Raw genomic sequence first — 21,974 nt, forward strand, 5'->3', positions numbered from 1 at the left:
AACAATTGTTAGGGTGGGAGATGGTGAGGAATATTGTCCTTCATTTACTGCTTTGTATGTTAAACGATTAAATGTTTTGTGCTCGCTTTGCTACACTTCTGCCTGCAGTCGTTCATGCAGCAGGTTTCCCTGCAGTGCCATCACCACCACACCTCTTCCCCTGCTTGCAGTTCCCAGGCTGCAGAGCACATCCCAATGGTGCCCACCCAGAGGTGCGCGTTCCATGCAGCGTGTCCAGCAGCTGGGAGATGTTGGGGTGGTTGCAGCGAGCCAAGAGCTGCTGCTCCTCCAGCTTCTCCTCCTCGCTGACGGTCTCTATCACCACTGCTGCTGCCAATGTCCCCAGGACCTTGTTTTGCGCCTGGGGAAGGAGACGGGGATGTTCTGAGCATCAGGTGAACCACAGAACCATAGAATGGCTTGCATAGGAAGGGACCTCAAAGATCATCCAGCTCCAACCCCCCTGCCGCAGGCAGGGCTGCCAACCTCCCCATTTCAGACCAGCCCAGGCTGCCCAGGGCCCCATCCCACCTGCTCTTGGACACCTCCAGGGATGGAGGGGCATCCACTGCCTCTTCGGGCAGCTGCACCTCACCATTCTCAGAGTTAAGAGCTTCTCCCTGGCATCCAACCTCAGTCTTCCCTCCCTCAACTTCAAGCCATTTCCTCCTGTCCTGCTTTCCAAGACTTGACTCCCCTCCTGTTTGCAGGCTCCCTTTAGGTCCTGAAAGGCTGCACTGAGCTCACCCCACAGCCTTCTTTTCTGCAGGCTGAACAAGCCCAGCTCCCTCAGCCTGTCTTCGCAGGGGAGCTGCTCCAGGCCCCTCCTCATCTTTGTGGCTCTCCTCCAGACCCTCTCCAACAGCTCTTTCTTGTGCTGGGGGCTCCGGACCCGGAGACAGTGCTGCAGATGGGGCCTCACAAGAGCAGAGCACAGGGGGACAATCACCTCCCTGTCCCTGCTGGCCACCCCTCTGCTGATGGAGCCCAGCAACTAGCAGAAAGGAAAAAAAAAAAAAAAATCAAAATCAAAACCAAACCACTCTGCTCGTCACAACTGTCAAATGCTCAATGAGCAGTGCACAGAAATATGAGATGACTGCTTGGCCTCTGACCTTAAACCCGAAACCTTAACACAAAAGAGTTACCCTCAGCACTAAGGTATCAACACTGCACACTTTGGGATGGTGACAACCCTTAGGAACACAGAGCCACAAGCGTCAGAAACGACCTCTGAGGTCATCCAGTCCAACCACCCACCTCACTCCTCCACCTCCCACTAAACCCTGTCCCTCAGCACAACAGGGAAACACTCCTCAGGCACCTGCTAGGATGACTTTCCCACCCCCACCCAAAAGGGGAACTCTTGACCTTTAAATCTAACCCAAAAGGGTACCTTGTAACCATAGCCCAGAAAGGGAACTGCAGACAAAGTCAGGAGCGCCTACAGCTGCAGCTGCTCTCAACCAGTCCTAATCCATCTTCTGGCACAGTGCTCCTTACCAACCCTTCTGCTGAGTGGTCCCACTTGTGCCTCGTTTGCACTCAGTGCTGGGCAGCCAACAACGAGTCACAGTCCAAGCCTGTAGGAGACTGTGCTGGTAGCATCACCTGGGCCAGCACGAAAATTAAATGATTGCTTGGAATGCAGAGTATTTGCCAACTACTGGAGTTTCTCCTAGCAACAGAGAGAAAGTAGCAAGTATCATCCTAGAAAGCCAAGAAGCCATAAGGACACAACAGGAAAGTGAGGAAGTTACAACGTCCAACAGGATTACTTTATGAGCTCTTCTTCACTTCCTTCCTAATCACCACACTCCTGAGAAAAACTAGCAGAAAACAGCATAATACACACACAAAAAATAAATCACCTTGGATTGATGAACATTAGGTTTATTCTTTACACAAGGAAGACTAAGCGTTATCAAGTTACAATGTGTCACTTAATTGCCAGCTAAACTCCACAGAACAGTTCTAAGACTGGAGATGTTGTCACTGCTCACGCTCAAATGTCTGCTGCAACCAGCTAACAATCACACCTCTGCTGTTAACGAAAGCTGAGCAACAAACAGAAAACATAGCAGAAAAGGCACTTTATTTGCAAGTGTTCACAGTGCTAGTCACTAGATTATACCCAGCATTTCAACAACTCAATCACGTTCTCCTTTGATGAAAAGCCTTCCCATGGAAGTAGAAGGTTGCCCATGCAAAAACACAGGCTACATCACCTTGAGACATTACTTTGTCTACTGCCATCCCACCAACACCCATTTCTGACATCATGGGCCACCGTCAGAAAGTAGAAGGCACTACTTTCAGAGCAGCCCTCGTAACAGCTACCCTTGCGTGCGCTGTGTGTGGTCAGGTTGGGAAGCGGAAGGGCAGTGCCAGTTGCAGACACGCTGCTGACAGCTCAGCAGGGGCCTGCTGTCCCTGTGCCACCATGGCACCCAGCACAGAGGACAGGCAGGCAGAGGGACCAGGCGCTTCCTGCAGCTCCAGCTGCACCCTGCACGCCCCGTGCTCCCGTCATCCCGTGGACCAGGCTTGCTTCACACAGTGCCTGCTTCGCCTTCAGCACCTTTGCCAAAACCTACAGGGCAGGGATGGGGGAAATGAAGGCTCCCTGAAGGCACCCCAACTCTTGGGCATAGGAAGAGTAGCCATCAGACTGAAGGAACAGGCTGGGACAATGCAAAACCATTCCAAACATTTGTTTTTTAAACTACCCTACTCTACCTACGTGGTACTGCTTGCACCCGCAGTGCTGCCTGGAGCGTAAGCAGCAGGGACATCCAACTCCATCACCTCCAGCTCTGCCATCTGCTCCCAGCCCCAGTGGGAAAGGATCGCTTGGTGCTGGAGATGTGGTGCAATTTGCAGAAGCAGCAGGAGCAGCACCCTGGGTGGTGAAGGGAGCTCACTGCCTGCCGATGCCGCAGCGCCTGACTGCACCTCCAGCAGGCTTCTGCTCTGCTGGCCCTCCGTCAAACCCAGGGCCAGAGAGGATGCAGCCGGTCTTCTCCTTCTAACACCAACACTCCACCACAATCTCCTTTGGCAGAGGAGATAACCCCTCTTGAAACAGGGGTTACAGTAGCAGAGTAACTACAAAACACAAAGGAGAAGAGGTTGTTACCACAATTTCAAGGCTGGAAAAACAAAGATACGATGACTAATAGTTAGAATCTCAAGAGAGAGGATTCTCAGGAACAATTTCAAAAGGAATACATGGGAATAAAATGTTTTGGTATGGTTCTGTTAAATACATAGGTCACTGCAAAAGTAATGCCTCTCCATCTGTCCGAATCCAAGCAGCCTCCCCCTGCTACCCACCGGAACCTCCTCTGGAACTTTGGGAGATTTCTCCATAGCACTGCCTTCAGGCATTTCCTTGTGAACCTGCAAGTGCTGGCAGTGTCCTCGCTTAATGACTGATTTTCTGGTCCCTCCCACAGCATCACTCCATCCCTTTGCTCAGCAGCGCTCCCCGTTTTCAGTTTAAAGCCTCCCTCACAAAGCTGCCATCCTACTGATGAAAACACCCTCCCATCCCTTTAGGGAGGTGGGTCCCATCTCTTCCAAACAGACACCAATCCACAGACCGTTAGGTACCGTTCCAGTGACAGCACACTGTCCAGAGGAAGGGCTTGACGTACAACCCTCAATGATTTACATTCCCACCAGTCAAGTCAGGCAGACCAAGACTACGATGCTGACCTGTAACCAGGCACAGGGCAGCTAGAGCTCCTTGTGCAGGCACCAGAGGAAGTTTCTCCACCTCCAGATCTATAGGCAATGTGCACACAAAGCACAGCAAGGCTGTCCATGCTCCACGCTCACAGAGAACAAGTTGACAAGTTGAAGGTTACATTTACAAGAAAGGTCGTAAGGAGGATCTGGGGAACTACAGGCCCGTTAGCCTGACCTCGGTGCCAGGGAAGGTGATAGAGCAGATTGTCTTGAGGGAGATCATGCGGCACGTGCGGGATGAGCGGGGGATCAGGCCTAGCAGCATGGGTTCATGAAGGGCAGGTCCTGTTTGACCAACCTGATCTCCTTCTATGATCTAGTGACCCATCTGGTGGATGAGGGAAAGGCTGTTGATGTGCTCTACCTAGACTTCAGCAAAGCCTTTGGCACTGTCTCCCACAGCATTCTCCTGCAGAAGCTGGCAGCCCGAGGCTTGGATGGCTGCACTCTTGGCTGGGTAAGGAGCTGGCTGGAGGGCCGGGCTCAGAGAGTGGTGGTGAATGGAGTTAAATCCAGCTGGCGACCGGTCATGAGTGGTGTTCCCCAGGGGTCGGTGCTGGGCCTGTCCTCCTCAATATCTTTATTGATGGCCTGGAGGAGGGCATCGAGTGCACCCTCAGTACATTCGCAGATGGCACCAAATTGGCTGGAAGTGTGGATTTGCCTGGGGGTGGCGAGGCCACACAGAGGGATCTGGACAGGCTGGAGAGCTGGGCTGAAGCCAATGGGATGAGTTTCAACAAGGCCAAATGCCGGGTCCTGCACTTCGGCTACAACAACCCCAGGCAATGCTGCAGGCTTGGGGCAGTGTGGGTGGAGGACAGCGTAGAGGAAATGGACCTGGGGGTATTGATTGATGCTCGGCTGAACATGAGCCGACAGTGTGCTCAGGTGGCCAGGAAGGCCAAGGGCAGCCTGGCCTGCATCAGAAACAGCGCTGCCAGCAGGAGCAGAGAGGTGATTGTTCCCCTGTACTCGGCACTGGTAAGGCCGCACCTCAAGTGCTGTGTCCAGTTTTGGGCCCCTCACTGCAAGAAAGATATTGAGGTCCTGGAACGTGTTCAAAGGAGGGCAACGAAGCTGGTGAGGGGCCTGGAGCACAGGGCTGATGAGGAGAGGCTGAAGGAGCTGGGAACATTCAGCCTGGAGAAGAGGAGCTCAGGGGAGACCTCACTGTTCTCTATAACTGCCTGAAGGGAGGTTATAGGGAGCTGGGGGTCGGCCTCTGCTCTCGCGTTGTTAGTGATAGGAGCAGAGGGAATGGTTTCAAGCTACGGCAGGGGAGATTCAGGCTGGACATGAGGAAGTATTACTTTTCAGAAAGGGTGGTCAGGCACTGGAATGGATGCCCAGGGAGGTGGTGGAGTCACCGAGCCTGGGGTTGTTGAAGGAAAGACTGGATGTTGTGTTGAGGGACGTGGTTTAGTAGGAGCTGTTGGTAAGAGGTGAACGGTTGGACTGGATGAGCTTTTAGGTCTTTTCCAACCTTGGTGATTCTATGATTCTATGGTCTACATTAATTAACCTAAGTCACTATTCAAAGCAATGAACAAGCTATTTAGAGAGAATAAATAAAAAGAGAGAAATCCCCATGATCTTCTACTTCTCACGAGCCAGGAAATGCAGCAGGCATCCCTTCATCCTCACCACCACAAAGTGTCAGCAGTCCCAGCAGTGCCCATCTCCAGTCCTGCCCCTTTCGAGTCCCTCTCCTGCCTCTGACGTAGTCCTGACCAGGCCCTGTTCTGCCCCCATTCCGTTTAGCCCATTCCTGTTCTCGTCTCGTCCCTGATCCTCCACCTCACCTTGCCTGTGTTCTTGTCCCTACCCCGACCCTACCACTACCTCCACACCTACCCCCACCCTTTTCTTTATCCTCCTATCACTGCCCGTCCCTCTCTTTTCCCTCTCCTGCCCATCTCTCCTGCCCCTGTCCCTATCACTCGTCCTGCCCCTACCCCTACATGTTTCCCTATCCCACCCCTCTCCCTCTCCTGTTTCCTTCCCTTCCCTTCCCTATCCCTGTGCTGTCCCTGCTCCAGGCTGCCAACAGAATCCCCTGGCAGCCCACCACAAAGTTGAAGGGAAATTGTAAGCCAGGAGAACAGAAATGTGATGAATGAGAGAGGAGGAGAGAGAGGGCAGAAGAGAAGAAGGGACACAGGTAAGAAAAGCAGAGCTAATGGGGCAGGGGAAAGCAGGAGATGGCAGGGGAGAATGGACAAGTGGGAAGAGCAGAAAGGCAGTGAAAATAGGATTTCTTGAAAATAAGTGTTTACAGCTTTATTACAAGACAGGATGCCTCACAATAAGACGGATGGTTTTCCAATTCCTGAATTACAGAGGATGCACAAACTGAGAGGGGTTAAGAAACCTAGCAAGAAAGTGCCACATTCTAAAGCAAACAGCCCAGGAACAATTCCAGCTACTGCACTCCCTTGAGAGCCTCAGTGGGACTCTCATCTGCTCACAGGGCCCAATGCGGGAGGATCAGCTGCTCTAGGGGAGAAGGATTGGGAACCATGTTCCAGTTTGTATCCTTGGAAGGAGGTTAGGGAAGCAGCTCCACGTAAAGACAAGAATGAAATGATGGCCAAGCTCCAACGCAACGGGTGCAGGACCAACAACCCCTCGTGCAGCTCCAAATATTTTGGAAAAACGGGTCCTCGCAAACTGTAAGAGCCTTAAATGACCCCGGAGCAGAGACCTCCTTAACATATGGGAACCCCAAGAAACGTGAAGGACAACTGGTAATTATTATAGGGCTGGGAGGGAAACAAACTGAAGCTGTACAAACACAAATAGAAATGAGAATAGGAAACCTCCCCCAACGACTGCATCCTGTGATGACTGTCCCCGCCCCAGAATACATCGCAGGGATGGGCATTCTAAAATGACTAACACTGAATCTCATGAAACAATGAACGGCATTGCTAACGGCACGCTGCCACTGCGACCAAGGCACAGGTTGGATGAACAGATTGATAACTTTAGGACAAGGTTGAACAACTTTGCTCTTTCTTGCTAACTGCCATGTGTGTGGAGGCCCAGGAGGATGGGAACACTGGCCGTGGATGGCCTGTGCAACCCAAATGATGGGACAGCAAAACGAGTGCAGCCCATGAGGGAACAGAGCTCTGGGCCAGGACAGCAATCCCTGCCATATGCAGCAATACAGAGAAATGATCAGAGAAACGGGGAAAAATACACAGAAATTGAAACACGTCCAGATTACTTCACGTGTCCCACACCTGTGGTGACTCAAAGACCACACCTGCCACGTCTTCCACAGCGAGGCTGCGTCCATACCAGAATTAAGTTTTGATACGAGATTTCTGACTTACGAATATTAAAGCCATCTTCATTGTTTGAAGGAAAGGGCTGAGCTGCTGGAGGCTCTGCTCAGCTACATTTCTGCCCATCTCGAGTCCAGTTCAAGTGTAGATTTCATACACAGCAAGGTGTGAAGAAAAGCTCTCCCTCCAGTCCTAGAGTTATAGAAAGTTCAAGCAGTAAATATCAAGCTACAACAAAGTCCAAGCTTCTGAGTTCAAGGACATCCTCTGAAGCCTGATTTAAGGCAATAAAATTCGCCTTCTTGCCTCAGGTTAATATCTCCAAGCTATTTTCAAAGATCTTTTCATTTCCTCCCGATACGTTTGCATACAGCTAGTAGGACAAACAGAGCTAATAAAGAGACCCAAACACACACAGTGAAGGCATGAAAGTCCAGCAGTTCCAGCAGTGGGGGAAACATGCACCTGAGACTGCAGGGAATGCTCCTTTGTGGGTGGGATTTAAGTCACACCAGGCACAACACTCTGCTTTTGAGAAGGGCTGCTTTAACAGCACGCCATCTGGGAAAGCACACTTGAATCAGGTTTGTGAAGAGCCTCCCAAATCCTCACAGTCTTACTGCTCTGGGAAGCACGAGGTTCTCTTCTCAAATACATTTCTTACCAGTGCATTCAGCGAGCACACACATCCAATGTTGTGACAGAGAACATGGGCAGAGACCAGCAGGTTGGAAGGTTGTCACCTTCGGGCCAGATCAATACTACAGATATCCTGCAAGCCCTTCTGTAGCAGAAACACGATTGCTAAAGCTGAGCAACGTCCAGTGGTGAGTATGAGTAAGGCGAGGCTCAGCACAGTGCTGACGGATCCGATACTGACATGCCATTGCAATTCAGTGCACAGGTTGGAAAGGCAGTAAGGTGGGCCCGAAGATGGAAAAGGACACCCGTGTGCTGCACTGTCACACTGGAACCACGTCAATCACTACTCTCAAAGCGTGTATCTGCTAAAAGGCTGCAGTGTTTGAGACCTCCAAAACAATCTGCATCACCAGACTAATCAGCGCTTTATGAATGCACACCAAAGACCCCAAAGTTCCTCTCAGAAGAGACGAGTACAACTTACCTTACATTACTTCCACATACAGGATTCTACTTCTGACTTTGTAATTCCATATTATAAAACAAAAGAAGGCTTCTTTCTTGCAATACCAATTCTTAACAGCAGTTTTACAATCGAGTATGAGAACTAATCCACTTACCTCTACAGGATGGAGTTGCTCAAGAATACCAGAGTTGGCAGATTCAAAATGCCACACCTGAGGATTTTTCAGAAAATACTGCAATGAAACACAACATTAAATAAAAAATAACCCAACACAGCCATGTAATCTAAACTGACCTTGAAAGCTATCGGTGTCTAACTACTGTTATCCTGTAGTTGTGGATCTCATTAGCAGCCACCAATTTACTCAGCCAGCCTTTATAAACCTTAATTTTTCATAACTACACAAGGGCAGATCCAAAAGTAATGCCTCCTGTCTTATAAAGCCGGCCCACAACATCACAGATGGATGCTGGTGGGATGACAGCAGAGGCTGAGCCTTCCTGCCAGCATTCAGTTACATTTTGCAGCCGTGCCACAGATGGCAGCAGAGGGCCAGAATGACAGCACAGCACCTGGCTCGGAAGTGCTCATAGAGCACAGGGTGTCCCTGAACTCCTCCACACTGAAAACATCGCACCACTGACATCCATCAATGCCTGCTGAAATTTATGAAGCCCGGCAAGTGGAGGTGAGCGCAGTGAAGCAGTGGTGGTGCATTTCAGCAGTGGCAACAGCAACGCAAGACAAGCCACCCAGACAGCAAACGGATTTATTTTAATTATTATTATTTCTTTTTAAACAAGCACAGCACGCAGGCTCTTGCTCAACACTGGAGGGAAAAAAAAACCCAACAAAATGATAGTTAATGGTGGTGACCATGTTGAGAAACAGCTCTGTAGCTGAGAACTCGCCCTATGTATCCATTGTCATTTCTGTGGAAATAAATAGGAGGCATTCCTTTCAGAGCAATCTATGTACCTCAGTGAGCCATCACCCTAATACTGCAGTAATACTAATAATAGGAACAGAAAAACACAGACTCTCAGAATATCTTTTGTGGGGATGGAACAACAAAACCAACGCTGCAGTCAGCTGCAGTTATTCCCTGGGAAGGAACTGATGCCAGCAGAAAGGTCACGACCACTTCCAACACTCAAACCATAGCAGCATGTCAGAGCACTTGGAATAAACCCCAAGGATAAACCAAACTGCATCTCTGTTCCAGCCATTTTTTCTTCAATATACACGCATAGACTGGGAGGTACTAATCCTACAAATTCATTGTACCACTGTGTCGTATGGTAAGAAGAAAAGCAGGAAGTTTGAGACTTTGTCAGGCACAGAACCTGCAGCACTGGGGGCGAGCAGTTCTGAATTCTGGTATCTGGTCATAATTTGCGTGCATGCACAAGAAGCAGTGCAACTCACTTCACCAAATGTAAGTCAGTGCAACCAAACGTACTGAAGGTGTACTTACAAGACTGAGGTAGAAAGCTGCTCGCTGAGGGGAAGGTTGGAATTGAGGCAGGGGAGGCCTGACAGATTGAGTGATCTGGAAAAAGAAAGGAACAGAAGAACTGTTCAGATGACATGACAGCCATTTTTCTTGAACGCTGTTACATAGGCAGTAACAAGCAGAAAATCAAGGCATTTGCCTTCACCATCACCATATGTGCCACCTCTCTGCAGAACTGTGGCACAGGCAGCACAAGACTGCTGGCACAGTAATTGCCAAGCCACGTTTTCAGAAGCCAGCATGACAAAGTACTTCCCTTTTGCCATGCACAAAGAAATGCTGGCTTACACAGACGAGAGTCTCAAGTGGGATAAGAATACAGAGGCACTTCACTCTATTTTCTCAAACTGAAAGGAATCAAATGTCTACTCAAGGATAAAACAAAGCAAAAAAACAAACACCCATGGAAAGCACACTAACCTTTGCAGGCACTTGAGATCAAAAAGTTCTAATAGCAGTAGCTATAGAAGCTGTTATGCTCTACAGTTCCTCTGGTAGCTTTGTGGTTGGAGGTGGTGATCTTTCCGTGGGCTTTGGAGTGTTTGTTTTCAAGCACCAGTAAGAAACATCACCAGTCTTTTATCTGCACTTCAATAAAGCAGAGAATACAGCTCTGAGCAGCCATCCGCCAGGACTTATTTTAAGAAGCAGTCAAGGGAGTTGACAAGGCCCCATTTTCCAGGTCTTCTGATCTGGTCCTCAATGCAATCTGTTGCCAGGACCTTGAACTTCACAGCCACAGCATGCAAATACAGTTTAATTGGAGTCTTACAGAAAACAGTGGCTGGCCTGAAATCATGCATCTGTACACAGATGAGCAAAAAGGGCTCAAGCCAGGGCATAAGATTTATCACATCATATAAATGCACAATACGTGCACTTCAGGAGAGATCCTGAATTCTCCCATAAATACGCTCATTAAAAAAAAAAAAAAGTTAAACTCAGCAGCTTCCTCAAATTAAAATCCCGAATAAACCAATAGCAGTTGTTCAAACACACAGCGCTGGACATTTGCAGATGGCAACAACAGCGCAGATCATTATTCCTACTGCCGCGGCTGCAATGATGCAGGTTATCACTTGACAGCTGTCAGCACTGTACCTCGCTAACTCGGGGTGGGACTCTAACCCACAATCCCTGGAATTGACCTGAGTTCTAGATGGTTATGAACTCGTGATTACCAGTGCCCAAGCGCTAGCCTAGCTTACAAGTGCTAGCCAGAGGTGGGGCTCGAACCCACAGTCCCTGCAATCAGACACAGTGCTACAAGGCACCTGTCCTTCCCGGTCATTACCTTCCCGCCCCGCACCCCTGCACTAGTCCACCCGCAGGGTAAAGCCCTCCCGCGTGGGGCGGCCCCTCACGTCTGACGGAGTCCCCGGCTCCTGCGTACGCCTTACGGAGCCTTCCCTTTAAACGTACCTGGTCCGCTTCCACATGGTCCCCGTCTGTCCCCGCAGTGATCCGATGAGTAGCGCTGCAGCGTGTGCCCAGTGCCTCCGGTCCCCCTGCTGGGCACTGCCGGGTGCAGCCTGGCTCCGTCCTCTCCGCACCTCCCTGCACGGGGCGGGCGGCGCCGAGGACGCGGGGCGGCGGAGCGGTGGGGCGGCGGGGCGGCGGAGCGGCGGGGCGGCGGGGCGGCGGGGCGGCGGAGCGGCGGGGCGGCGGGGCGGTGGGGCGGCTAAGCGCCTCTTTCCCCGCGCCGAGTCCCGCGGCTCCACCGTCGCGCCGGCACCATCGCGCCGACTCCCCGTCCTCGGCCGCCGTTGTCAGAGAGCCCGCGCTCGCCCCCCTCCTCCGTGCTGCCATTGGTCGGTCAGCTGGATGGGGCGGGTGCTCCGCGCGGGGTCCGTTCCGTCCGCGGTCGCACGGTCATTGCGTCATCTCCGCGCGCGTCCCGCATGGCCCAGGCTAGGGCTGCGGGCAGAGGACGAGGATGGCGGGGACACGGGGGACGGCAGTGCAGCCCGCCCCAAGCAGAGTCCAAGTGCCCGCACGGCAGCACCTCCACGAGGAGCGGGTCGGCATCGCTGTGGAGCAGCCGAACCTCTTGGAGGAGGACTTAGAGTCAGGCAGCCGGTCCCAGGCACCGGGCAGCACACTCAAGCGTCATGCAGTCACACTTCTCTCCAAATTCTGTGCTTGATTAAATCCGAAGAAATCTTTATACCATGGTGCTTTCAACCAAATGATGACAAAATATTCTTTCTCACCACTCACTTCCCTTTTCTGCACTTGAAGCAGCAGCCCGCCGATCATCGGGGGCTCAGTTTGCCATCAGAGATTGTCAGTGGTCATCTGAAGGCTTTGTTGGCTGTCAGAGGGCTCCACTGATCATCAGAGATCGTGTGTCCCTTCCACGCCCCCCCTCTGTGTCTCTCTATGTCACTTCCGCTGTGTGCTTTCCATGTTGTTTCCAGTGGCCCCATGATGGTTTCTGGTATCCCCAAAGCCACCTCAAGCACACCAAGGGGTCCCGGTGTCCCCGTGGCAGAGCTACTGGCATCCTCGTTGTTGGTTCCGGGATGCTCAGAGCCACCATGACCCCACAAAGGGATTCTGGGCTCCCCGTGGGGGTCCTGGTATCTCCAAGCCCATCGTGACCATGTACCCATCACCTCCTGCGCGCATCACCACGTGTCCCATTGATGCCACCATGTCCCCTTCTGAAATGGCAGGAGATTGGAGACCCCCAGACCCGGCAGGGAGGTGACAGGGTTCACCCCCAGCCCCTGGCCACAGAACCGCCTAGTGTGGTTCTGGAGCGGTGCTGTTGCATCCTGCCGCAGAGCAGGGGCTCCTGGAGTCACTGAGGGGACACTGAGGTGTCTCGAGGGGCTGCTGGGGGTCAAGATGGAAGGGGTGGAGCCGGAGCTCCAGGCTGCAGGTCTCTGGGGGGTGACTGCAAACCCGGGGATCCCAACCCCTATGGAGTCCCCTCACGTTGCCCCAGGACCTCTCAACCCCTCCAAAATCCCCCAGTGCCAATGGGAACTCCAGCCTCAATGGGACTCCCCATTTCTCCCCAGACATAATAAAGCCCCTGGAAGAAAGACAGGACCCCTGGGAATGCACACACCCTCCCAGCCCTTGTTAGGACTCTCCCCATTAAAACAGGAGCCCAGAGAGCCCCACAACCCAACGGGACCCCCAGCCACAACGGGACCCCCAGTTCTCCCAAGACCAGTAAGACCCCCTCCAACAAATCATATAGGAGACCCTGAAGTCCCCGGAGTCCCCAGCCCCAATGAGAGACCTCCTAACCCTCCCACCACCAAGACCATCACCTCCCCCCAAAGTCAGGACCTCTAGGAGCCCCTAACCCCAATGGGATGCCCCCATAATCTTACTCTTTGGGGGCCCCACATTACTCCAGTGTGTCCCTTGGTGGTTGTGGTGCACCCAGCATCCCCCCATTGTCCTCTCCCTGGTGGTTCTGTGCCCCCATGTCCCCTCAGTCCCTGTCCAAGTGGCTCTGGGGGCCCCTGGGCCACCATCAGTGTCCCCCTTTGTTCCCTCCCCAGTCGCTCTGGGTTCCCAGTGCAGAAGTCATCGCTGAAAAATGACAGTTGTGTGTCTGCATCTGCAACGTCGGCTGGAAGTCCTAGGGCTTTCTCACACCTCAATTAGAAAGGAAACAAAAGCAGGAAAAAGACACTGCAAGTTGAGTGGTGCTGAGGCAGCAATGACTGAAAAGGCAGAGCCCTGTACAGCATCCCCCAGGGAGGGACGCCTGGCAAGAGATCAAATCCCTGCATCTCGCTCTGCAGGTCATCAGCGCGGTGACTCGTCATGCTAGAAAGGGGTGGGGAAAGGGGGACAAGTTGTTCTCCCCACACGCACAGTAGAAGACAGTAACTTTGGCTAAAACAAAATGTGAGAGTCCTCCGCGTAGAAAGAATTTTGTGTCTTTTAATGAGGGATTTGGGACAAATTTGAAGAAATTTGAAGGAGAAGGGGAAAGGAAATGGGGACATCATCCTCCAAGAGAGAAGCAGGACAGCGCAGGGCAGGCAGCGGATTCCCGAGGTGGCTGTGCATAAATAAAGGGCAACCGTCGGCTTCTCAGTTCTCCGCTCACGCACGCTCACGCAGGGTGAGCTGCACCCCGCAGCTGTCAGGGCCGGGCAATGAAGAACAGCACGTCGCAGATAACCTGGGAGACCAAGGAATCCACCGTGGGCGACACGGAGATGTCCAACAGCCGCGACTCGTGCAGCGTGAACTGCGAGCGGCTCTCGCCCACCTCAGCCAGGGCGAGCAGCGCCCGAGCCGCTCGGCGCATCATGTCCACGCTCGGCGGCTCGCAGGGCGCGTTCTGCTCGGGCACCGGGCCGGCCTGGCTCTGCTGGCACCGCGCGGCGGCCAGGCCGTCCTCCAAGAAGCCCAGCAAGTCGCCGACGCTCCTCTCCTGCGAGGCAATCGCCCTCGCTGCCAGGCTGTCCCCCTGTGCCAAGGCGGCCAGTAGGACCACCGCCATCTCTCTGCACACTGGGCTCTCTCTGTCGCGGAGCAAACGCAGCAGGCTGCTGTACAGCATCTCCAAGCGGCTGGTGGGGGGAGCCGCGAGGATCAAATCCACGTTGGTGTCCCGGGTGCTCAGTTTGCTGAGCGTTTCCAAAGCCAGGCTCCGAGGGGAGAGGACGGCATTCAACCCCAGTGCTGGAAAAGGGTCCTGGGCCTCTGCTGATGGACACACTGCCCAGTGGAGGAGTCCGTCCACGATGGGCAAGCAGAGGCTTTCTGGGAGAGGGGACAGGTCCAGCTGGCCGGAAATGTTGGCCAGCGTCACCAGTGTGTTCTCACGCAGTTCCTGCAGGCAGTCCCGCCACCACTCCTCCTGGCCGCAGCTCAGCCCCTGGTCCTGCTCCAGCTCCTCTCTCTCCAAGCTCAGGGCTGCCTGCTTGCGCTCTGGGTGCTCATGGTGTAAGAGCAGCAGTTTCCCCAAGATCAGCAGCAGCCCAGCGTGTTTGCACATCTCGGCGTCATTGCCCGGCACAAACGACAAGCTCCTGATGATGTTGGAGACACAGATGCAGCGCTTCGCCACAGAGTCCTGCCAGTCGTGGGTGAGGCAGAGCAGTGCCTCGTCTCTGCTGCGAGGCTCATCCTCCACAATTGCTGAGGAGCTGTCAGATGGAGCAGCCTGCCCTTCCCGAGCATTTCCATTGCTCTCAGCCGCGGAGCGCTCTCTCTTGCTCTCCAAGTGGGTCTGGATGTGCTCAGTGGTATCTCCGCCGCCAAGCTGCCAGAGCAGGTGGGCGCTCTCCAACCCACACAGTGAGCTTTGCCCTGGGCAAATACCCACCTCGTACTCCTCCAGGATTCCAAAGACCTCGATCAGGCAGCGCCGCAAATACTCCACCAGGACTTCCAGCAGGCCGGGCAGCTATGGGGGAGGAGAAAAACGGGAGGGGAAGGAAGGAAAGATGGATCAGTGACCACAAAATAACTGAGGTTGCTGTGAGCAATTGGACAACCACTGCATAAAGGGCAGAGATCTGGAGGAGCCGCTTATTAATGGAATCTTTTCATTCTGGCAATAAGCTCTTTGCAAAAGAGAGCTTTCTGTCCGCCCGGAACAGAAACAAGGGTCCCTGAATGTCAGGATCCAGCCTGCTCGTACCTGTGCAAACATGCATGCTCTCGGTTTTTGTCTCCTCTCTGAGTAACGCACAGGAGAGGCAATGCTAAGCAGAGCAGCCTCTAAAGTATAGTGCAACAGTTTTTACAACAGCCTTGCAGGCACGAGGCAAATCATGGAGACAGGCTGCCCCTTCTAGAGGCACCCAAGCCACGCTGCACTCTGACCCGTGCACAAAGACAGAGCTGTTGCACCAGGAGAGGCGAGCAGCCTTCAGCCCTTCACAGCGCTCTGCTGCAAAGCCCCTCTTGGCCTCCCCACCACGGTTCCCTTTCTGCGATACGTTAGAGGCGACACGTCCCACCAGAGAGGAGAGAAGAGCCATGCGCTTGCACACCAACCACATGGAAATCCACAGCTCAGCGAGCGCTCGGTGCTGAGCATCTGCACCCACCTGCCTGAGGTCAAAGGACGCGACGCTGCTGTCATCGTGGAGCAGGGCAGTTATGGTGTCTAAGGCCCACGTGCTTTCAGCGAGCAGCCCAGACTTCAGGGACATCATCACCCTCCAGGCTGCAGGAGCTCCTGGAACACAAACACGTCATACTTCCAGACCCTGGCCTTCAAAACCGAAAAGGAGGGACTGGATACTGCTTTTTTGTCTCACACAGAGCACAGCCTGCTTCAGGCGTTGCACAGGCTCCACGCAAAAGCAGTCTCCACACAGACAGTGCCCAACACAAACTTTATACCCAGTCCTTCTGGGTCCCTTCACCCTTGCGTTATCACAGAACGACAGAACGTCCCAACTAACTTGGCAAAGGAGACCTCTTGCAGAGCTGGCAGAGCCCTTCCAATTGGCAGCACTGTACCAAAGGGGGATGGCAACACCCAGCCTCTCGATGGGCGCAGGCAGAAAAGCAGGAGTTTCCTCTTACCAACATCTGCTGCTGTCAGCCGCCTCCTTTTCTGTAACACCGGCTTGGCAGCTTCCACCGATCCCGGAGGGAAGGAGACGGCCCGTCGCTTCCTGGCAGGCCGTTCCGCTGCCGGTGCCACGTGCGCGGCGGGGATCGGCGGTCCTGCCTTCTTCTTTCCCCTCCCTGGCTGCGGGGATGCAGATTTACTGGGAGCGGTGCCATTCTCCAGAGCTCTGGGCTGCTGCTGCGGCTGCCCCTGCCCGGCGCTGCAGGGGACGCTGTGCATCCCCGCTTTGAGCCGCTTGGCAGGTGGGGTGCAGCTGCTGTCCATCGGTCGCCTGGGATTCTAGATGGAAAGTAAAGCCATCGGCAACATGAGGTCATTGAGCCAGAAATGGGCAACACAGACTCAGTGGGGAGAAACGCTCAGCGCCACAGGACACTTCCTCTCAGGCTCACCAGCCAGCTCACAGGGTTCAGTGATCTCGCTGGCCGTAGCAGAGGAACTGGACTGATGGAAGGAAACACATCAGGACTGAGGAGCACAAAAACACCTGCATCACATCCCAGATGGCTTCAAAGAGCAGTCAGACCTCAAGGTTCTGCTGTTATATTCAGATCAGCTTTCTGCCAGACCCACACTTGTCTCACATCAGGTCCATGTCAGTTTAAAAGACAACTACGACTCAACAAAGGTACCAGGGAGCCAGCTGCTACTCGCAGAACATGCATTTCTAAAAAGGAAAAGCTTTCACCAAGCAAACCTCACGGAGACGTTGCAGAGCCACCTCGTTGAGAGACCTCCTGAGACCTCATTTGCTCCATACGTCAGGAAACGCCTCAGCCAGCTGCACATGGCATTCCCCAGGGCTGCAGCACCACATAGATTTTGGCACAGTCTCTACTTTGCTGAGACCACGTCTGATTCGAGCAACAGTCTCATTAGCTGTGGACTGCATTTGGAGACTTGGAGAGACCCACCGACCCACCAGGACCATCTGGTCCATTCCCTCCAACTAACAACGGCAAGGCCGGCCCAGCATTGACTTGGGGACAAACCGAGCTCTGCAGAGGGATGGGGAGGACAGTGCTGCATCCCGGCTGCTCACACCTGGCAGGAGATGCCAGCATATGCCACTCTCCACAAGAGAAAACATCCCAACAGACGATATCCCACTCACTGGCCGCGCTGCTGACCTAACACTGTGCTCACACGGAGCAGCAAGATCACATCCTGCACAAACAGCCACGCTAATGGCAGCTCTGCTCGCAGCAGAGGGAAGTCACATTGGGTTTCTCTCGGGCGCTGCACTCACTACTAGATACATACACTGTGTCATTTACAAACGAACAAACAAACAGAAGTTTTACCTTTGACTGGAGTTCTGCTTTTTGGGTCTCTTCTCCCCTCTTTCTTCTTTTACTTGCAGGAGTTAATTTGACATTCGCCAGACCCATCACCTCAGGACTTGCTGCCACCCCTAGGAAGTCACAGGAATTTGTGACATTGCTTTTCCTTCCATGCCGTGAAGTCTTCAAAGCCCAGCACTCAGCCCAGCCTTACCTGCAGAGCCGTTAGCCATGTTCCCACCCATGGCACAAGGTGGGCCCTGGCGGTTGATCACACCAGCCATGCTGTTAGTTCCCTGTCCGTAAGGAGGTCCAGTGCCCAGCATTCCCCCTTGGTTCACACTGGGATAACCGGGTGGCCTGGAGAGGGCAAGGAAAAAACAGGCGTTCGCTCCAAATAAAGATGCTTCCATTGGTGTTTGGGCCTCTTCTGTTAGCAGGGAAGGGAGAGGAAAAAGCCTTCCCGAAGGCAAATCTTTAAGCAAGTGTACGTTGACTATCACCCCAGCTTTGGGCTACTGCAGCCATGGCTTTCAAAGTCAGCTACGACAGAGGGAATGGATTGATACATTGAGAGCAAGGGAATGTTTGAGCCTCACCAGTTCTGGATGGCGCTGGCAGCAGCACACACGGCGGCTGCTCCTTGTGCTCTGTGAGCCATGCCACCTGCTGGGGGGCGCATCCCTGCCCCCAGCTGAGGAGGAACGCTGCCACGCAACTGGCTCCCTGCTGCCGCCGGGTTCATGCTTCCTCCCAGTCCTGCGCTGCAGAAGTTGGCACCGGGCAGAGCGCTGCAGTTGGGCCACACAGGATAAGCTCCTAGAGGGGTGGCAAGAGGGGAAGACGGCATCGTTCAACTGGTTTGTTCATGAACCGCCATGCAGACCTCCTGTCAGCAGATACTTCAAGGTCACTCACGGAGAAGAGGGAGAGACTTAGGACTTGTGCTAAAAGTCAAAGCGCCTGGATAGGAGCCACGTAATGTGCGTTTTGACACAGCTAAGGAACATTCCCGAGTCTAAAGCTGTCTGGCACTCTCCCAACCTTCAGCCAACCACACTGAGCTATACAGAACAGCACAGGATGTAAAAAAGCCTCTAAACCCTTTCCAAAACATAGAACGTGGGATTTCCTTTCCCTGCATAGCCAAATGGCTCTTTAACACACTGCAGGTGCTGCCTGTATCTTCCCAAGTGAGAAGGAGAGATGCAACGGTTAAAAGTACAGCCAGCCCTGAGAGCAACGTCGTTCACGACTCCCAGCATAATACACAGAGCACAGGTTGTTCCAGCTCACGAGGAGTGGACTGCTTTGCATTGCCCGTGCAAGAAGTGAAGAAGAATCAAATCAAAACGCTTTCTCCAAAGACAAGACGTTGCCTCCGACAGAGGCCTTTCCCATTCGCTGCACGTGGTTCCCCCTTGAGAAGCTGCCCATGCCTCACCTTGAGGGCTGTGCTGCCCGGCCTGGGGTCTGTGGCTTCCCGTGCAGTTCTGCTGATATGGCCCCACTGCAGCGTGCATCTGTCCACCAGAAGGCAGATGGAGAAATAAGGCTGAGCCGGACTGGGAAGAGCTGTGCTGCGGCATCTGAGCATTCCTCTGCAAGTAACCTGGTCACCCAGGGAGAGGAGCAGGCAGTGAGTGAAGGACCCAGAGGTGCTGCTGGACACGCGTGTCTTTAGTAACAAAGGCCCGCAGGGCCCACTGACAGAACCCTGCCAGCACCATCCCAGCCACATTTTGCAGTTGTTGCTAGTAGGGTGCCAGCATTAACCACTAAGGTAACAGGTTCCATTTCCTCTTTCACCCAAGGAACATACCTTCAGCCACCAAGGCTGAAACTCTGGGCTCATTTTCCCTTACCGTCACACAGGGAAATGAGACCCAACAGCGTCACAGCCACCCCTCGTTGGGAAGCTTAAGGTCGCGGAGCTTGGAAAACCAGCAGTCATAGGAAAGTCTTGCCAAAGTCAGAGGAAACATCTTACAAGCCCAACTACTGGCCTGCATCGAACACTCAGAGGCCGAAGGACTGGCAACAGTCAAACGTGGTGCCAGGCGCCAGAACGCTTGCAGCAAACAGCGCTGGCACAGCCTCCAGGTGCTATCTCAGCACAGAATGCACGTCATCAGGCCGGGCACTTCTCACTTACGCACCCAGCTGCACAAACAGATTTGTACCATGAGCTCCAAACCCAACTCACATACCTGGGTCTTGCACAAAGCCTGACTGGTTGATGGAAGGATGCAGGACGCTGTTCCACTGCACACCGGGCGCTTGGGGCGGCACCGGATTGCCTGCACCAGACGGGTCCTGCAACACCGAGAGACAGATGAGCCACAAAGAAGGAGACTCGCCTTACTGTCAGTAACGTGCTATCCAGCAGAGCCATGCTGCTGAGAGCTGTGATTCCTGCGCATGGGAGGACAGAAGCGCAGAGTGCAATGCTGTTCTCCACCTACCAAGTCATCTTCTCAGGATGCCAAACACCCAGGCACAGAGTGCTTTTCTAACTAAACCCTTCCAAAGGACACCTTCCAACTCTGACATCGCCATTGATTGTGCCAGAAACGACACCACATGGGACCCAAAGGAGGGGGCGGGGGAGTTCATCCACCTCAGGGCTGGAAGTCCTCCATGACTGGCTCAACAGAGCCTGTTAGATCATGCTGGAAACAGCAAGGTTTCTCTTCCGTGACAAGGGGAACGACCACTGCACACTGCGTGCCACCAACACCAGGCTCGGAGCTCTGCACCACATCCTCCAGGTGCACAGAGACAGCACCACAGCTGCTGAGATGGGCACAGATGTGACGGAGAGCTCCAGGCACCGCCGCCTTTCTGCTTAGGGCTTCACCTCCCTCACACTGCTTCCCCAGCGGGAACCACAGGCCTTGGACTTGGGCAACAAAGCTTGAGCTGCAAAAAAACCCCCAAACATCTACTTCTAACTCCCTCCAAACACAAACCCCCACCAAAACCATCAGCGCTTGACAGCACCAACAGAATACCCACTGGGTACCAGATCCAGACAGGAACAGTCCAAGGGACAAACATCTTTCAGCTCCCTCTGTTCTCCCACAGTCGGGTACCGACTAGAGGATAACAGATCCTTCTGTACTGGCGGTCACTCTCCGAGCACCTATCGGCTGCACAAGAGCCAAAGGGCAGCAGGAGGAGGGACGCGTGCAGATGGCCACTGCACTGCTAACACCTCTCCCCACGCCTACAGCACTCGGAACTTCCAGTGATGTCACAAGCAGAGGCGCGGATCCCAGAGCCCGTGTCACACAGCAGGGTGGGGTCCACACCAAAAAGGACGATTTTTAAGGCGTCGCTTCACCCGTTATTCATTCTCACTTCATACATGTGCGCCAACTGCACTCCTCCCCTTTCTCAACCTACCCAAGGCAACTAAGACCCCAGCCACAAAACCATCTAGTGGGCTTCTGCAGTGGTCCTGTTGCATCCTGCCACAGGCCAGGAAGTACAGGGCTGAACCTACCCTCACTCCACCATAAAAGGCACCAGATTGGTCACGCACGATCTGCCCTGGGTGAAGCCATGCTGGCTGTCTCCAATCACCTCTTTGTCTCGTGTGTGCCTTAACATAGCTTCTAGGAGGATCTGCTCCATGATCTTCCCAGGCACAGAGGTGAGGCTCACCAGCCTGCACTTCCCTGGGTCTTCCTTTCTCCCTTCCTTAAAAATGGGATTCTATAAAAACGTTCCCCTTTTTTCCAGTCACCGGGGACTTCACCAGACAGCCATGATTTTTCAAAGGTGATGGAGAGCGGCTCGGCAACCACATCTCTTTCAGAACCCTGGGATGGATATCATCCGGCCCCACACTTAAACACGTTCCATTGCATGAGGAGGACTCGGAATAAATAGCAGAGCAGAGCATCAACCATCATTTATACGGACTTAGTCTTCACTTATGTAAAAAAATCTACAACTAATCTAGTGTAAGATAAAGTATGTGAGAAATTCATAAATCATTTCCACATTCAGGATGCAAATCTGGAACACACAGCAAGCGAGTGAGCCTGGTGCAATGCTATTTAACCAAGCTGAAAGGAAAATCTTGAAGATGAGTGACATTCCTAGCGGAAAACACAAAAGGTTGGTACTCTCAGCTTCCTCCAGACTTGCTAAAAAAGAGAGAAAGTTGACAAAGAGGAGACCAAGATCAGGAGATGTGCTTAAATCCTAGCAGCAATTGCAGCACCGCATACAGCCCGCAGTTCAGGTAACAGGCTGAAGAGCAACACAGCGCAGTGTGAAAACTGAATCTTCAAGTGCTTTTCTGCTCCCCACTGTACAGCAAAATGTGGAGCCAGTACCTTTTGTGCAGCTCATCTGAATATGTGTCCCATCTGATGCCACTGGCTTCAGCAGAGCTGACTGCTTCAGTCAGCCAAACCAACTCAATTATTTGATA

General features: G+C 53.2%; 2 protein-coding genes and 1 long non-coding RNA gene across 7 annotated transcripts in view; all 3 read right to left on the bottom strand.

Annotated features, from left to right (window-relative positions):
- Window positions 1–6,040: 6,040 nt before the first annotated feature.
- On the bottom strand, window positions 6,041–11,255 carry LOC125685484 (uncharacterized). Of its 3 annotated transcripts, none has more exons than XR_007373449.1 (5): window positions 11,096–11,255; window positions 10,094–10,256; window positions 9,635–9,709; window positions 8,312–8,389; window positions 6,041–7,241 (listed from the first exon to the last, which is right to left on the bottom strand). It is a non-coding gene; the product is annotated as an uncharacterized LOC125685484 (long non-coding RNA). The 3 variants fall into 3 exon arrangements; XR_007373450.1 differs by having other exon boundaries at window positions 10,094–10,261; XR_007373451.1 differs by lacking the exon at window positions 10,094–10,256.
- Window positions 11,256–13,273: 2,018 nt separating this feature from the next.
- Window positions 13,274–21,974, bottom strand: part of LOC125685440 (AT-rich interactive domain-containing protein 1A-like) — a 109,847-nt gene continuing 101,146 nt past the window's right edge. For 2 of the 3 annotated variants that reach the window (XM_048928484.1, XM_048928486.1), the window contains one exon: window positions 13,274–15,062. In XM_048928484.1, the coding sequence (XP_048784441.1) occupies window positions 13,791–15,062 (1,272 nt within the window). In that variant the 3' untranslated portion in view covers window positions 13,274–13,790. Of the gene's footprint in view, window positions 15,063–15,711; window positions 15,843–21,974 lie in introns of all 3 variants that reach the window. The other variant, XM_048928485.1, reaches the window with a different exon arrangement.
- Window positions 17,473–18,783, bottom strand: LOC125685473 (AT-rich interactive domain-containing protein 1A-like). Its single transcript, XM_048928539.1, has 2 exons — window positions 18,127–18,783; window positions 17,473–17,887 (listed from the first exon to the last, which is right to left on the bottom strand). Exons 1-2 carry the CDS (start codon window positions 18,375–18,377, stop codon window positions 17,713–17,715), a joined length of 426 nt encoding a protein of 141 aa, XP_048784496.1. The 5' UTR covers window positions 18,378–18,783; the 3' UTR covers window positions 17,473–17,712.

The sequence above is a fragment of the Lagopus muta genome, chromosome 28 (genome assembly GCF_023343835.1).
Source record: "Lagopus muta isolate bLagMut1 chromosome 28, bLagMut1 primary, whole genome shotgun sequence".
Classification (NCBI taxonomy): domain Eukaryota; kingdom Metazoa; phylum Chordata; class Aves; order Galliformes; family Phasianidae; genus Lagopus; species Lagopus muta.

What these genes read in the sequence shown, in the direction of transcription:
- LOC125685473 (XM_048928539.1), bottom strand. Translation starts at nt 18,377, where the DNA reads ATGCCGTCTTCCCCTCTTGCCACCCCTCTAGGAGCTTATCCTGTGTGG. An exon ending in GCCAGCGCCATCCAGAACTG is followed by an intron (nt 17,888 to 18,126) that starts GTGAGGCTCAAA and finishes TGCCCTCTCCAG; the next exon opens with GCCACCCGGTTATCCCAGTG.